Below are 18,173 nucleotides of genomic sequence, written 5' to 3'. Positions count from 1 at the left end.
GAACGTTTCGGAGGTTATTTATCCTAAATGTCTTGAAATTGGTCTCTGCGGACGTTCGATAAAAACGATAGACGATAAGAAGGAAAACACAGTAAAGAGGAAGGCGAGGTAAGAATCTTGAAAATCCTCCCCTGGATGATAACGTCGTAGGATTTTACTTGCGTTGGGAGAACATGGGACAAAGTAATTGAAGATGCCTAGCCACCTGAAGAACTTCCTTCGACTTACCACTAAATGTGCTATATCTCGCCGCATAAATCACAACGCTTTATTCTCTTCTAAAACGCAGAACTAGAATTTATATCGAGAAAACCAAAAAACTTTTACTGTTTAAACATTTTCTTTTCTTTTCTTTGTTTTTTTTTTTTTTGTTTTTTCTTTCCGTGGCACAACATTAAAGATTATTTTTTCATCGATCAACTTTTAATTATATCTTTCTTGTATTAAATGTTCCATAACCATAGCTTTTTTTAATGACACAGGCCTTACTTTTCAGAATAGAGATAATACCAAAAATAACTACTTTGAATTCTACTCGGTTATCGAAGAGTAAAGTTCGCTGAGAAGATTTTCCTTTAAAGTTTACGATAGTGATGAAAATCCCCTTTGGATATTCATTTAACTTATTCAAAATAATCAATGGATTCTTTTACAATCGAATATTTATATGATACATCAATAATACACTGTACATACTTTCGATAAAATATATAAATAAAAAGAAAAGAAAAGAAGAAGAAGGAAAACCCGAAGAAAAAGTTGATGCGATGACTTCTCTTTCCTATTTATTTCGTGAACTCCATGATGAACTCCAACTAATTGTATCGATTCTACTACGGAGAAAGATAGAGAGAAATAGAATGGGTGGGAGAGGGATGGAGTATAAGAAGTAAAACAAAAAAAAAAAGGGAAAGAAGGTATAAGAGGAAAATGGAAGATGGAAAACAAAATGACGAGAAAACGAAAAGGAGGGAGGGGAAGAGAGAGAGAGAGAGAGAGAGAGAGAGAGAGAGAGAGAGAGAGAGTGAGAGAGAAGAAAGGAAGAAGGTAAAGTTTATCTCGATAGATGAGAGAGAAGAAGTTGGAAGAGGAGAACGGAGAGTGAGGAGAGAATAATAACAAGTGGGAGGAGAGTACGAAATGGAAGTTCCATGAAATCGAGCTTACGTAGAAGACTGAAATAGCAAGAGAGAGAGAGAGAGAGAGAGAGAGAGAGAGAGAGAGAGAGAGAGAGAGAGAGAGAGAGAAAGAGTTCACGACCCGTTGTACTTCAAGCAAATGTTTCCGCATCTGACATAAATAATAAACGCCACGATAGAATTAAATAGGTGGAAATATCTTAATTTATCTCCCGAACGAGGTTTGCCTCTATCTCGAATTTCATTTTAGTTTCTTTTTTCTTTTTATTTTCTTTCTCTTTCTTCATTCTTTTTTCTTTTTCCATCGTCTTTTTTCCACTGTCCGTGTACTTACGTCACGCTTTATCGAGCGTGAGACGATGGCTTCTTTTGAACACGACATTAGAGAATAACTTCTATAGAAAGACAAACACTTTAGAGCATTATCTCGAAACTTACAATTTAGATAAAGAATAGTCATTATACGAAAGCATCGAATCTACGATTTAAATGGCTTCAATCTAGTGATTCGAGGAAAAACTCTTACTTGTTTTTGTAAAGCCAATCTAAAGAGAAAGAAAGAGAAAGAAAGAGAGAGACAGAGAGAGAGAGAGAGAGAGAGAGAGAGAAAGGAATAGAGAATTATTGAGTTTGGAAAGTCTAATCGTTAGAAAGGAATGGAAGAAGAAAATACAAGAAATAGTAAGAAAATACGTAAACACAACGAACTTCATGAAAGGTAAAAAGAAGAAACCGAGAAAATTTACAAATTATTTAGGATTCTTCCATTGAACGAGATTCTTTCTAATCAGAGAATCCCCCTGAGATTACAACTCTAAAAATCATTCGATAATGAATTTTTCAAATAGATCTAATTATGGCTCTCTTTGCTCAGACTCTTCCTTAATTGAACGTCACTTTTCGGACGTGCGAGACTTCCTTGATTAGTTCCAAGTGTTTCCATTCGCGTTAAAAGACGATAATAAAAAAATAACAAGGCGATTCCTGTAAAAGTCACGTTCTCTCTTGCCCCGAAGCTTAACTACGATAATATGAAAAATCGATTTGAAATACACGAGCACTATAGAAAGAGAAAATAGCACGAATTAATAAGGTTTTTACCGAACGTCGTATAAGTAAATACGACGAATAATACTCAATAAAATGTTCGATCAATGAAAACCATTTGAAATTAATGGAAAGCACATTTGAAATTCGAAGACTTCTTTTAATATCATTTCATTTATTTAATCGTCGAAAATGTTCACGACAATGAGGAAACTCAAATAAGGTTCCCATCAAATAAGGATACGTAAAAGACATTTAAATAAAGCTGATCCTTTAACGAATTTTAATAATATAAATATAATTATAATATAAAATCTTTCTCATCGATCTGCCAACCTGTCCTCATTTTCACTGATTAATAGAAAATGAAATATATTAAATTAATATGTACTAATATGCTTCGGTTGATACACATAACTACTACATAAATAGATTCGCGTTTCGAGCCATTTAACTTAAACCGCGATAATAAGCGTATGCATATGCGCATAACGTGTGGTGCATATACGGAATCTGGTACGTTCCGTCCCCATCGTTAATCGAATAACGCGCGATCCGGAGGCTGTCGTACGATATCTCGTAACACATCACGCTTGCTGCATTAAAGCGTTACATCGATTCTCTCCTTAGTACGTGGGTACTACTACGTAACGTTACACCGCCGTCTTACGCTCCCTCGTGTCTACAGGGTGTCTCTTGAAAAATATTCAAAACGCTAATTCTTTTCGCAATTATTTTCAATCACAAAGTCGACCCTTTTAATCGTTAACCGTAATTAAATCAAAGTAAATTAATTCGTACGTAGATCATTTACTCGTATATAAAATCATATTTTACTTTATTAAAAGAAATTTAATTTTAACGCACGTTGTCGTTTCTTCTTCATGAGAAATATCCAAAACTTTAGTTAAGATATAGAAAATCGTTCTATATTGAACGACGAAACTAAATGTAACGGTCTTAAATCATTCCAATAGTACATACTTAAAAACTTTTACCAAAGAAATTCGAGCTATCGAATTGCTAGGAGCGTCGTAAAATGGTACCTCAATTCTCAGGCACAAACTTTAGACAATTTTAAGACGGGACACCATATATAAACGAAAGTGCATCGAGTCAATGTACCGCGGAGCCGGATCAATGAGACTGATTACTCTCTCTCTCTCTCTCTCTCTCTCTCTCTCTCTCTCTCTCTCCTCACTCTTTCTCTCTTTCTTTCTTTCTTTCTCTCTTTCTCTCTCTCACTTTCTCTCTCTCTCTCTCTCTGTCTCTGTCTCTCTCGTTGAGTTAATCGTAGACGTGAGACAGATCCTGGCTCTTCTCTCCTTTCTCAGCTTCTCTTTCTTCTTTTTCTTTCTCTTTTTCTTCGGCTTCTTCCTCTTCTTCTTCTTACTTAACTTGCTCGACACAACTTCGAGCAGAGTCGTTCGGCCGCTGTGTTTTGTTTCGCGCGACTGAAGTCGTCGGGGGAATTGAATTAAATCGAGTTGAATCGAATTGGTTGCGTGTAGTTCACGGTCGTGTACGTACGTGAAGAGAAATAGAAAGAGATGGAGTTGAATCTGCCCCGCGCCGGAAACAGGTAATTGCAGTTTCATGACGCACGTCTTCGTACTTCGCGAAGTTAAGCTACAATTGATGCGTGGCGAGCATATGTAACTCAAGTGCAAGGTTAATGTACGAACCCATACATCGAGCTTAAATGTTTTATTGATGGCAGAAATAATGATGAAGAAAATTTATAGTGACAATTGAAAAATTGAAAAATTATTTCTATTTCCATTAATTCTCTATCCATTCATTAAACCGGAAAATTTCCATAGTTACAATCTTCTGACAATCGATCGAAATTTTACGAAAATATCCTATATATTTTGTATATTTTGCAATATTCAAAGTTTTTTCTTTATCGTATTTTCGAAAAAAAAAAAAATCCAAAAGAAATTTGATATTAAGGTGATAGTGGTAGTGTAAAAAGCAATTCGGTAAGAAAAAGAAGAAAAACGAACGAACAGAGATCCGATCTTTCTCCTCCTTCTCTCTCGAACGTAATGTCGTCAAATCGAAGAGTTCGATCCATGAGATGAACACCTGAAAGTCACTTTATACATGCTACGTGCTACCAGAGAGTAGAAAAGAGTAGACAATTCCGACCGGTCAAACTACTCTTCCTCGGCGATCGACCTCCCTTTTCTTTTCTCTTCTCCTTTTATGCCTCTTCTCTCTCTCTCTCTTCTCTCTCTTTCTCTTTTCCTCTTCTTCGTCAGATTCTCTCCACTGTCCTCGTTACACTCACCAACGAGGCGATGTCTGTACCAAAAGAATCTTTCCAGGCACGAAGCTCTCCCGCAGATTTGCCTTAACGTTTCGTCGCATCTCAATGTCGAGTTGAGTCGAGTCGAATCGTGTGAGGGGTAGAAAGTGCCGAGGGAGGATGTAGTCACCCTTAAGAGAAAAAGAGAACGTATATCCTGGCCATTGACACTTGAATTTGACGAGGAGACGATGTCGTAGAAAAAAAGATGAAAAGAGAAAAACATAAAAAAATGGATCAACTTTTTAGATACACAATGTATAATATATATATATAAATATTAAAATAATCCCGTATAAAAATCATAATACAGGAATGAGCATATTTATTTAAAAATTGATCAAATTATTAAAATAAACAATTTATTAACATATATATATATATATATAAAACTTATTTTAATAAAAAATATTACAACGCAAACCAAATTTGCCAATTCTATTGATAAAAAAAACAGACAATTTCGAATTAATTGTCACTTTATACGATGTATCTTGCATTGTATACCCTGAAGAGATTGCCGTTTATTTATCAAGAGCGTAAATATATGATTCCGAATATTGATCGTCGCTTAAAAATTCCACGTATTTATATACTTATGTTTGTATATATATATATATATATATATATATATATATATATATATATATATATATATATACGTTCATTGAATTATATGCACCAGGTCGCATTCGTTTCTCTTGGCATTTATGACGTTATATTTCATTACGTTATTTTCGGTTTATAAAGGACAAACTGAAATATATGGCTAATTGAACTGTGATTAATTGAGAGGGGAACAAACGACGCCTATTTTAATTATACCTCGTATGAATGATTAATTTCCATGGTGAGGATTTTTACCTTCGATTGAACCATAATTGGGGGATTCGTTTACGATAACGTGATTAAATTATTACGAAAGAAACGATTTGATAAAATGTAGAAATCTATATCATTTTTTACGTCTTCGATATAGACTCATTGTAAATTTTCAAATTTGTATCTACCTATATAATATTTTAAGTACTATAAAATGTTTCCTTCTTATTTGTAATACTTTTGTGATCATTATCCTGGATATTTTCAATCAAATACTATTTCCAATATTTTGATATTCCAAACAAATCGTACCACTAGCATTGTTATCTCAGAGTATATGATTTTATTATTGGATGCCTACTTGTCTGTCGATCACAGGTTATTGTTCCCGATGAAGAACAACAGTATCTAAAGCCATTATTTCTTTCTCGACAAGTTAATTCGATGAATATCGAATGCGATACACTACGATCCTATAGATTTGTTTTCAATTTGATGCAGATCAATTTGATCAATTTGATGCAGAAAGAAAAAGTTATACAATTATCGAGACATCAATAATTGCTTTGATCCTCATGTTGTAATAAAAAGTCAAAAGAATAAAGCAAATTATTAACTCACTCGAATATCTCCAAAATTTTGACATCGTATGTCAAATACATAGTTCTTTATAAAAAAAAAAAAAAAAAAAGGAAAAAAAAGGGAAAAAAAAGGAAAGAAAAGAAAAACAATCCATTTCATTTCATGAAATCGATTTAATGTAAACTATATATTAGACTTTTACCGATAAGATAAATGTCTATTTGCTCTTTTAATCCTCGTCTCGACGTTTCGCTTGAATTGATAGGTTGATGGTCGGAAACTTGAAATTTAAAACACAATTGCGTTTCTTTTCGCTGATATTTACGACGATAATTATAATTTATGGATATCAAAGTCATTTACACAAGTGTGATCTTACATAATTGTTCATACTTTTGCTTCTGATTCGATTGAACGGTAGAAAATAAAATCGAATATTTCTTTCATCTTTTCAAAATTTATTAATTTATATCATTCTATATTTACATTTTTTTGATGAATTAACGAAAGTTATTGTAGGTGTATGTGTGTGTGTGTGTATGCATATGTGTGTAGTTATATCTTATTTAAATTCTTGATTTACTAGACAATGGTTGATCGCGTAGGCCAGAAAACTACTTCGTGCAATGATCTATGAGTCATAACACGTATATAGGTATATGGGACTGACGTCTATATAATTTTTATAACTGTCAACAAGATAATGTTAATGCCAACCTTTAACAATCATAATCACTCACACGAAACGTACATATAGGAGACAGTTTTTATTGAATCTTATCGTAAAAATATTTGGAGTACTTTATACAGTCTAATCAAAAAATTATTAAATTTTACAAAATACATAGAAAATGTGAGAAATATTAATAAGGTTATAATAAGTTTGTATGTGTTTATAATGTTCGAAAACAGCGGTAAACTATTGCACTATTTTCCTAAAAAATTCGATATAAACCGGACACCGACCTTCAACTGTGAAATATTACAAGGAAAGGATAAATAAATTTATTCACAAGCAATCTGTCTTATTCGATCCAAATAAAGTTATTTAATTGTAAACAATAACAATATATACATACATATATATATATATATATATATATATATATATATATATATATATATTCCTAAAATTTTTTACTGTTGCCGATCACTACGTCCAATTTCATTTTGTTCGATTATTATTAAATTTGAATATTTAGACACTTATTAGGAAAAGCATACTTCGATGAACTCTTTTACGATAGGTCAATGAACCTAATACGATAACGTTCATCATTTTTATGCTCGGTTCAAAGTCATATGTTGTAGGAAGGGATCGGTAAGCATACATAGATATGTTAAGTCAGCTCGAAAGACACTGAACTTGTGACGATAGATTATTCGCCGCACGTCTCGTGTTGATTCACGTTTCGACGTTGCGCATCAACTCGAGGGAGATATACATGAAAATAAAAAAGTCACAATTGACGTTGCCAAGTTAACCCTCTATAACGCATTGTTACTTTGCTGATAACATATCGTATATGTATTTTTATTTTTCATTTTCCTAAGTTTATTTACTTTATTTATTTATTTATTTACTTGTTTATTTATATTATACGTAGAAACAGAAAAGAATGGTATTCATTTAGTGATTTCAATTTTTATCTCGAAATTTGATCGTGAATTTTTTTTTAATATCTTCCATTCTCTTCTCATTTTGTGGGAATGTACAAAATTTCGAGCATCGAGAAAAATCTGTTATAAGATCACTGGAAGGAAGAAAAGAAAAGAAAAGAAAAGAATAGGAAAAAAAAAAGGAAAGGAAAAAAGGAAAAAAAAGAAAAAGAAGGAAAATACAGAACAAGATGAACGAAACGAGGAGGGTGACCATATAATAAAAGCAACTCGATGTTACGTTGAAAGATTCTACGTATTGAATGAACACATATACAGGTAGAAAAATAAAGGTGTAGAGGTATTTAGGTAGACATTTCCGAAGGATACGATGGTTCTCGACCAAAGAAAAGAAGAACGGTCGAGAATACTTTTCTCTACCTGGAAAAGAAGATGCTCAGGTATTTCTACGGCAGTTAAAATACAACGAGAAAGCTGCAGCTCGACATTCACGACGTTACAATCCACAAGAAGCGCTATGAATATGCACGTTCAAACCGAACGACGCTACTGTATTTCCGTCTGAACATTCTCTCTCTCTCTCTGTTTCTCTCTCTCTGTTTCTCTTTCTCTCTTCATCCCTGTCAATCTATCCTCTCCTTCTCTTCTCTTCTCTTCTCTTTTCTTCTCTCTCTCTCTCTCTCTCTCTCTCTCTCTCTCTCTCTCTCTCTCTCTCTCTCTCTCTCTCTCTCTCTTTCGTTCATTGGCACGCACGAGCCTCAAAACACGGAAAAGCTCGCATGAAACTCGCCAGTTCCATAATATGTATATATTCTTTCGTATCATCTTGAAAAAAGAGAAAGAAAGAGAAGGAGAAAAAAAACTGGAAATCCAGCAAATAAAAATTAAATCATAAAATTACGAACATCAAAAAACACATTAAATAATATACGAACTAATGTCTTAGAAAAAAACATTTGTAATAATCTCAGTCAATTATCTCTGATTTTTTTCAATCCGCAATTTTACTAATCGTTGGATACGTTTTGAAAATGTTGTACCTTCTTGTACGTACATACATACATACATAAGTACTTACATATATACTTTCAACTTTTTAAGAGCGACTTTTCCTTTTTATCAAAAGTTACGAAGGGAGAAGAAAGTCTTGGATACTAGTTGATTGTTCGAAAGAGGATGGAAGGAAATGTCGAGAATGGTAGCAGAAGAAGAGAAGAAGGGCAAGGAGGAGAAGGAAAAGAAAGAGGCAAGAGAGAAGGAGAGGAGAAAATCTCTTGGTCGACGAAGAGGCAGAGAAACGTAAGTACTTCGAGTTTCAGTCTGTTCCAGCTCGATCGCTTGATCTCTCGAGGGCACCTAAGAAACCGTAAAAGACAAAGGGTGCGTTTAGTTCCAACTCGAGTGTTCACTTAACGCACTGCGTATTCTCTCTCTCTCTCTCTCTCTCTCTCTCTCTCTCTCTCTCTCTCTCTCTCTCTCTCTCTCTCTCTCTCTCTCTCTCTCTCTCTCTCTCTATCTCTATCTCTATCTATCTATCTATCTCTTTCTCTCTCCCACTTACTCGCTTGCTCCTTTCGAAATTGTATGGGTGAAGCGACTTACAAATATACGAATGGGGTAGCTTTGCATAGAAGTAATGGTGGGGGTAGGTAGACGATGCTCTTTTGTGTAACGCTTTGCACGAAAGCACGGATCGTTCGAACTGCACTTCTACTCGAGTGCATGGTACATCGAAGCAACCCCTCCGTCACGTTTTCGAATGACGGCTACAACTACGACTACGACTACCACATCCTCGTCGACGTTGACGACCACGGCAACAACGACTGTGACGGTGACGGTGACGGTAACAGTGAGGACTGAGGACTGACGACTGAGGACGATTCATTGCACTGGAACGCGCGCAACTTTCCAAGTATTCCTACAACTATACTCTCGATAGTCGAGTTATCTCCCTTCCGAGTTCTGTTTCAAAACAAATCGAACACTTTCCTATAATTCTGCTTGCCACTTCCACCACTATTCTCGAATTTATTGTTCAAACATTTGCAAATATCTCTAAAAACGTTTCTCATCGATCTATTCATTCTCGAGCTCATATTGTTTTCCTTATATTTTAATTATATTATTCAAGAAGCATAAGAAATTCTTCAAAATATCAAGTATTATTTAACGAGAAAAAAAGAAATAAAATATATAAAAAAAAAAAGGAGAGAAGATAGAAATTCTAACGTTTCAATATTTTAATACAATATCAATAATAAAAATGTATACACACTGGATATTACAGAAGATATTTGTTATGATAATAAAATTTAATTTGTAAATACGATATATAAAGTTTATTTATGTTGAAAAAGTATTAAATATATTGTACATTCAATAAAAAAAAAAAATGTTTCATCGACAGATTTTTTTCAGAGTAAACAAAAACTCATTCAAACTCGTACGATGTTACATCGACGCCAATAGCAATAACGTACATTACATTGAAATTTTTTTTCTAAAAAGTATTCAGTATTTGTATGATCGTAGAGTGCCGTTCCGAGATCGAATCGAAACTTGTCGAAGTATACGTTCACTGTAGACTAGAATAAAGCGAGTTGCTTTTAATTTATTACCTATCCTCTTCTCTCTCTCTTCCCCCTTCCTCTTCCCCCTTCCTATTCCCTCTTCCAAACCAATCACTACTATCAACTTTTCGAAATGGCCAAGCTCGTATGCGAGTTAAATAAAGCTGTTACCAATTCGATCTGAAGTCAATCAATTCTCGTTGTAGCCCAGCTTTATTCGATTAAATTCGCTGAATAATAAAGTGTAGTCGTTGCTGCATACGAAATTCCTCCCTCACCTTTTCCAAAGCTCTAACCTTTGAAAAAAAAAAAGTAGAAAAGGAGAGAGGGAGAAAGAAGTTTTGAATTTCATTCGGAAAATTCCAAATAAAATTACCATCGGCCTTTCGAATCTAACCAGAATCAGTTCGTATACAATAAATCTAATTCATTTTATATCGAACTTTTCCATTCGATATTCACGTCGCTTTATCTTCGTTTATCCATACGATCGATTATTTATTTATACGAAAGCGCGAACTCGATAGCCTTCGTGAGTTCCAATCTTTTCCCGTTCAACGAAAAATTTCACTTCGATTCAAATACATGCATATATACATAGATACATACATACATATATATATATATATATACATACATATACATACATATACATACATACATATATATATACATACATACACACACACACACACACACACACACACACACACATATATATATACACACACATACACATCGCGTTCGCAAGGATCAAACTGGTGTTGTAGCTCGGAAATGAGAAGGGAAGAGAGAAAAAAAGAGAGAGAGAGAGAGAGAGAGAGAGAGAGAGAGAGAGAAAGAAGAAAAGAAATAAAGAAAGAAAGAAAGAAAAAGAGAGAGATCGGCCATGCGTATCGTCTGATTCGAGTTCTGATTCAGACTATATCGTAATTCGATAAATAATAAAAAATCTATAAATATCTACTGACGCGTTCTTAATGTACGGAGAAAGGACATAACATTTGTTAATAAAAAAAAAAAATAAATAAAAAGAAAACTGACACACACGAAGAATTATATATATATATATATATATATATATATATATATATATATATATATATATATATATATATTCTAATTTACCCGAAATTCAAGAAATTATTAATATGTCACACTCGAAAAAGAAAAAAAAAGTCTCATGAACGGCATATTTTCTCATTTCAGTCATGCTATATCTCCGATGTATCGTAAATCAAATTTTAAAGTCGCAATAATGCGAACAAATTGATAACGGAAATGAACGTTTGCTGGATGGTGGCAAATGAATGTATGTACCTGAAATACGGCGAATGATCCGTGCATGGCTCGCGTTTAACGAGCCTGCTTCTTCCAACGTGTTTTTATGAATAAACTTTTACTAGCTTTAAAGCCGAATGCATACAACCATCGATTATGCCACCCGTGAAACATTTCATATAGTCAGTGCATATGCATTGTAATACGACTTCGTTTTTTTGTCTTCTATTCAAATTTTAACGATCTTAATTTCATTTTTGTTCATTTATTTTTATTTTTTCATAATGTTTCTTACCGATTTAAAATACGATGACCATGATAATATTAAAATAATGGAAAATAATCTTATATATTTGTAATATAAAGAATGAAATATCATAGACATGAAAATTTTGATTAATAAGGTCGATATATGTAAATATAAAATATTTAAACGTTTACCTATTTCTTTTTCGCTTTTCCCGTCAAAACTTTAACGAAGTTCCGAAAGTTCGGAGAATAAAATACTCATATAAAATCTTGAAATATACGACGAAAGATTTATCCATGACGAGAATTTTTGCCCGATAGATTTCGTGTAGGAAAAAAAATCGAGAAAAGAAAGGATCGCAGATATTTGAAGAATCAGAAAATCTCCGAGGGATTCTTCTGTCGTCTATAGATTTGTGACATCCGATGACGTCTCGTTCGAAGATAGACCAAGCGTCAGATTAATTCTTACTATAGATTCATTGATATCTACATGTAATCATAAAAATATATTCCTTTATTACCAAAAGTGTTATAAAAAAATTACTTAAAGCAAATACGAATGATAAGTAACGTGTTAAATCCTTATACGTCGATTTAACGTGTCTAATAATAGTATAAAATATTCATATCATTTTAACGTTCTACGAAAGTATTAAATTGTTAGTCGTGTTCGTAGCCTACTTTTATTTGTCGTAAATGGATGACTCATAATCCAAATTATTCATTTTATTTGCATTATTTGTAACTCCAGTTATTACGTTTTCTTTTTTTTTTTTTTTTTTTTTTTTTTTTTTTTTTCTAATATGTACCTTTTTAATAGCATCATATTTCTCAGAATTCATATACACATGAGTCAACTATAAAAACATTCGATGGTAAGCAGTGCACAATAAAACATATTTTAGACATCTTCGTTATGGATGATTATACACTTCGACTTTTTCCTGCGATATTGCAATTTCAATGATCTTTGAATTCGGAATATGGGTCAAACGCGTTTGATTTTTAAGCGATCAGCAAGGCGGTTGATGTTGCGAACATTCAGATTTGCGTCAGAAAGATAATCTTTCACCCCTTAGAATTATTATCGTCGATCTACTAGTTTGTTTACTTCTTTTATGGTATAGAAAAGTTCGCGCGAGGAAGAAATAGAGATAGAGATAAAGAGATAAAAAGAGAGAAAGAGTATATAACTTTATTCACCACACATATATGTAACGAATTCATAAATTCATTCACCGATCTCTCTACTGATCTCTCTACGTAACAATCTGCCATATTCTCGTTCATAGTTCAATTATATTAGCATCGTTTTAATAGTACTTGGCTTCATTAATATCCATTACATTATTAAATTAACTACGATTCATGAAGAATGATATTCATATTTCATAAACGACCCTGTTCTTTTTAAATTTGAAAGATTTTTTCTTAAATATTAATTTTGTTATCGGTCAATGTTGAAAATATCGTTCGCATTTAATAACAAAAACATTATTTATAGGACCTTTTCTACTTATAAATTTCATGTAAAAGTCAGTATGCAATAGCATTTCTTCGAAATCGAGTTAAACGCGCATTCTTATCAGCGAGCAACGCAGACATAACAAAATCCATATGAATTACAGCAACGGTTTCTCCCGACAATCTTGGAAAGAAGAAGTGGGAAATTTTCTCGACAATTTTCTGATACATATGCGCACTTATGGAAATCTTATCAGTTATACAATTCTGCAAGCCTTTTATACCTTATTCCTAATAACAGGAAAAGTACAAGTTATTTAGACGTTACAAAATCGTACAGAAAAAGAAAACAATGGATAAAAGATCTCAACCTTGTCACATGATAGCTTATAATAATCGATCATATGTAGATGTTTATCGATGATTATCCTAGAAAAGAAAACAACGTCCAAATACATTGTACAAACTATTCTTATAGTATTTTATTATTTGTTATTAATTCCTTTATTATTTATTTTATATAAAAAAGAAAAATATATATATACAACTTAACTCATTTCATGATCACGAATTCAATAATTGATTGGAACGTAAAATTTAAAAAATAAACGATGATACGTCGCTATAACTATTTTTATATAAACATGTACCAGAAACGTACGAGTATTTATGTGTCTCGATAAGTCACCTTAATTGCACTTATTATTATTTTTTTTCAGAATTAATCCAACGAGACATCGCGTAATTGCAGACAGATACAATAGACGGAAATCATTTTTCCCTGTGGTACTCGATGCAATTTATCGTGACATAACTCGAAATTCAAACTGTGAAAAACATTGAAAAATTCAGGATCGCGTGGTTTTCTCGTACGTATATACATTCGTCGTTTACGAATTCATCTATTCATTGCGTGATGCGTCCATTCGTTCTACAAAAAATTTCGATAAAAACTTGATCGAAATTTCATTTTCCTATATCGAACAATGATTTTCCTAATTCTATATTTTCTATGACTAAGAAACAAAAGCAAACTTTTCCATCGTTTATTCTATAGAGTTCGAGTATCTACTATGATGAAGGAAGGAAAGGAGATTGGCTTCGAAGGTTAATTTCCGTCTTCGTCATTGATGTGTGAGTGGAACAATGTCCTTCACGGTCAACGAACAGGAGAACGGGATTTGTGCCGGCCAAGCCATCCACTTCGAAAAGGCTACTTCGTTTCACTAGATAAGCTACGATCTATTTTATTATCTCGACGAACAACAAGGACGAATTTATCGTTGAAACTACCTTTGCGGTCTTATCGTTCAATTTCTAAAACAATTTAAAAGAACGTTTTTATGACAATAAAGACGGTGTACATTCACAAAGTTCTAGAAATATGTACACATATGACAAAACTTAGCTATTGAAACGACGATTAAGATGATCGTTTAGATTTAAAAGGAAAAAAAAAAGAAAAAGAAAAAAAAAAGAAAAAAAAAAGAAAAAAGATAAGTAGATAAATGTTACGTCACTTCACAGAAACAGGAACATAACAGAGAAACATTTTCCTTGTACATTAATCCTCTTATCTCAAAGATCACCTAAAGCGATTATTTACAACTTTGCATTTATGAGTATAAGTTTCGAAAATAGCATACAAAATTAAACTTTAGAAGACATCGAAGTTTTACTTATATCTTCGATAGAATTTGCCTTAGGATTGTTCTTTTTTCTTTCTCAACAATCGTATTAATTATTAGAAAGAAAACAAGAGGAAGCGATAAAATAATATTACTTCTTCGATGAAAGACGAATCCAATTGATTTTGTAGAAATAATCAATTATGTCAAAAGAAAAAAGAAAATTTACTTTTTTTTTTTAATTTCGAAGATGGAACTAGAAGAAACTCGTAATGATATTGCATGTCACTAGGTAAAAGACGAAGGAATTTTGATTTGCAAACTGGAATATTTCTCTCTCTCTCTCTCTCTCTCTCTCTCTCTCTCTCTCTCTCTCTCTCCTTCTCTTTTTCTCTAGCTTACTCACTCTTTGATCGAAAACCGCACGATTACCAAGCGTGATATTTCTCGCTGAAATCGAACTTTGAAGAATCCGTTCCGCATACAGAGAGCGATTCGATTTGCGAAAGAGCTGTGTCGCCTTTGTATCGGCAAGTTCGAGATCGTAAATCGATAATGCTTTTCAGAGATATATAGATTGATTCAACAGCGAAAAAAAAAAAAAAAAAGAAAAAAGATAAAGAAAAAAAAGATAAATAGAAGATTTTTCTGCTATTATCGTTCTTTGTAAGATTATCAAAAATCGCAGCACGAGGTACGAGTAATTTTCGATACGAATAAGCTATATTTTAAAATTTAAAGGATAAAGAAGAAAATTCTGTAGGATCGTTGAAAGATAAATGTCGAATCTCGTATCCCTCTCGGAAACTCGATTGATCGTAATAACAGATTCCTATTCAAGGATAACGATTGACTGGGAAAAAAATGACCTTTACGATGGAAATTAATTAAACGCCGAGCTATCAACGCGAGCTATCACTTTTGAACACTTCCATATCGATTGTAATAATCTAATCGCCCAACTGCTACATTAATTTCTTAACACCTTTCTCGTGACTCTTAATTATTTTTTTACCACACTGTGATTAATCATTAAAAGCAAAGTAATGAAATTTCATTTTCAATTTCAATTTCAATTTCAATTTCAAAACACGATTGCGATAACGTAAAAGCTTCGACGATCATCGTTTCTTCGACGATATCAGAATTGTCGTTGCTCGGTACAAATTTTACATTCGAAGAAATGCAATTTTCAACGGACTCTTATCATTGAAGATATTAACTACTGTCATTAGATGTCACGGATGAATAAAAATAAGAAATTGCGAGATACATGAACGGCTTCAACGAGTTTCTATAATTATCAGCATGAAAAACGAAAAATAAATATGATACACAGAGTCATGTAGCGTTTCAAAACGCAAACGTATTAAACATTTCCGTTTTTCAACAATAAACAAAACGAAGATAAAGAAAAAAAAAAAAAACAGTCCATTAAACGAATTCAACTCACCTCTGCGAGATATCGAAAGCCATGATCCTCGGCGACCTTTTTAGCTACTTCCGGTCCTCCTTCGATATGAGCAGCCCACTGATTGGTGTAAGCTCCGACTCTGTCGCGAAGAGTCATCAGGAGAGCTAAACACGCCAGTCCAAAAATCCTTCGAGTACACATGATAGCTCGTCGCCGTCACTACCGATAACACTAACACCACAAAACACTTCTGCAATAGCAACGGTAGCAAGATCAGCTCCACGACCAGCGCGGTAACCGACGACGACGACACCGCCAATGATTTCAACTTCACCTTAACACTATTATACACCGCTATCCTCCTCCACCAACACCACCACCACCCACCACTGCCACCGACAACGCGAAGGTCGAGCACCGTCGCCACAACGAAAAAACCACGTCGAAAAACAACGTCGTTTCGTCTTTTCAGTGTCGGTCGCGATGCATATGGAATGTCAATGGGAATAGGAAGGAAGAAGGGAAGGTAGATGACTAACGAGGAAAAAGAAGATTGACAACAGGGAAATCCCGCTCGAGTGCAAGATGAGGAGATTAGGAAGCCGCAAGAGCAACGAGATGAGAAGTAGAAGAAGAAGAATAAGATGAAGAAGAATAAGGAAAAAAAAGATACACCTACTCCTACGCGAACCGTCCGCCGACGACGACTGAGCCGTCAGCGGCTCGCCTCGCTCGTTAAGTACCCTCCACAGTGTCGGCCGCCTTTGACTTCGGTCGCCGTTAACTTTGCGCGCGAAACGGCGCGACTACAAACACGCTCGCGCGCGCACGCACGCACGCTCGCTCGCACGTATTCAATCGCTCGTTTACTCGGATAACGCTAGAGAACGTTGATATCTAGTCGCCTTCTTCTCCTTCTTTTTCTTTTTTCTTCTTCTTTTTCCTTCAACTTTCCAAGTGTAAGACGCGTGTGTATATATATATATATATATATATGTGTGTGTGTGTGTGTGTGTGTGTGTGTGTATCTGTATTTCTATGTTGTGTGTTTGTATATTTGCGCGTATCTTTCACGAGAAAAAATCGATTTATCTTCTCAAATCGTTATCATCGTACCACTTCTGATCTCATAACGAACTTCACGTTGACCTCGATTGTCTTTCTTTGATCGATAGATCGATCTACGATTACGTTATGGATCTGTCCTTTCCGAAGCCAGTCATGATTATGAGAGATTCCTCTCCCTCTCGCTTATTTTTTTTTTCCTTTTTCTTCTATTTGGTACTTTGTCCGTGGTTATATCCTTCTTCTCTTTTTTCTTCTCTTCGTTCCACTCAGCGATCACTTTGTCGACCTACCAACGCCGATCTGCAATAAAGAAGAATAGACGGAAATAATCGTAATGCTCCCTTTTTCTCTTTCTACGTCGAACAAAAATCCCTGCGATTATCTTTTATCTCGCGTCGGCACTTTGTTGTACATCGCGGTGACTCGTTCAATTAACGATTAATGGTCTTTTCAAAGGTCTTAATGGGTTATGAATTCAAAAGAAAAGAAAAAGAAAAAAAACGAAATTTGTATTGATGCAACCGAAAAAAAAAAAAAAGAAAGAGAGATTTTTCTCTTCGAGGACTTATCGATCATAATGTAATTTTAAATAAAGATTAGAACGAACTTCGTGCATTTGCACTTAATAGAGTTAGCTATTAAAATTGAAATACACATTTTAGAAACACCCAGTATATTTTGCTGCGATATCGTGACAAATTAATTGCGGAAAGAACTGATAAGCCGATTTCGATTCAATCGTTTTATGTTGATTTCATTAACTTCAATAATTGTACACTATTACATCACTTCCGCACCATAATCTTTTCTCGAAACAATTTCAAAATTCTATAAAATTCAAAATATGGACTCGTAAAAGCTTATCAAAATTGTGAATATTTCAATTAATACTAACATATATGCATATATATATATATATATATATATATATATATATATATAATGTGATAAAATATTATTCTGTACGAT

At 33.7% G+C, this 18,173-nt stretch overlaps 1 protein-coding gene across 5 annotated transcripts in view; it reads right to left on the bottom strand.

Moving 5' to 3' along the window:
- Positions 1-18,173, bottom strand: part of LOC124951663 (furin-like protease 1) — a 178,045-nt gene that overhangs the window by 149,142 nt on the left and 10,730 nt on the right. For 4 of the 5 annotated variants that reach the window (XM_047500413.1, XM_047500416.1, XM_047500415.1 and 1 more), the window contains exon 2: positions 16,176-17,504. In XM_047500413.1, coding sequence (XP_047356369.1) covers positions 16,176-16,337 — 162 coding nt within the window. In that variant the 5' untranslated portion in view covers positions 16,338-17,504. Of the gene's footprint in view, positions 1-16,175; positions 17,505-18,173 lie in introns of those variants that run through there. The other variant, XM_047500414.1, reaches the window with a different exon arrangement.

Source organism: Vespa velutina, chromosome 9, assembly GCF_912470025.1.
Source record: "Vespa velutina chromosome 9, iVesVel2.1, whole genome shotgun sequence".
Lineage (NCBI taxonomy): Eukaryota > Metazoa > Arthropoda > Insecta > Hymenoptera > Vespidae > Vespa > Vespa velutina.
Note: the sequence above shows the minus strand (reverse complement) of the source record. Positions and strands in the feature narration are given on the sequence as shown.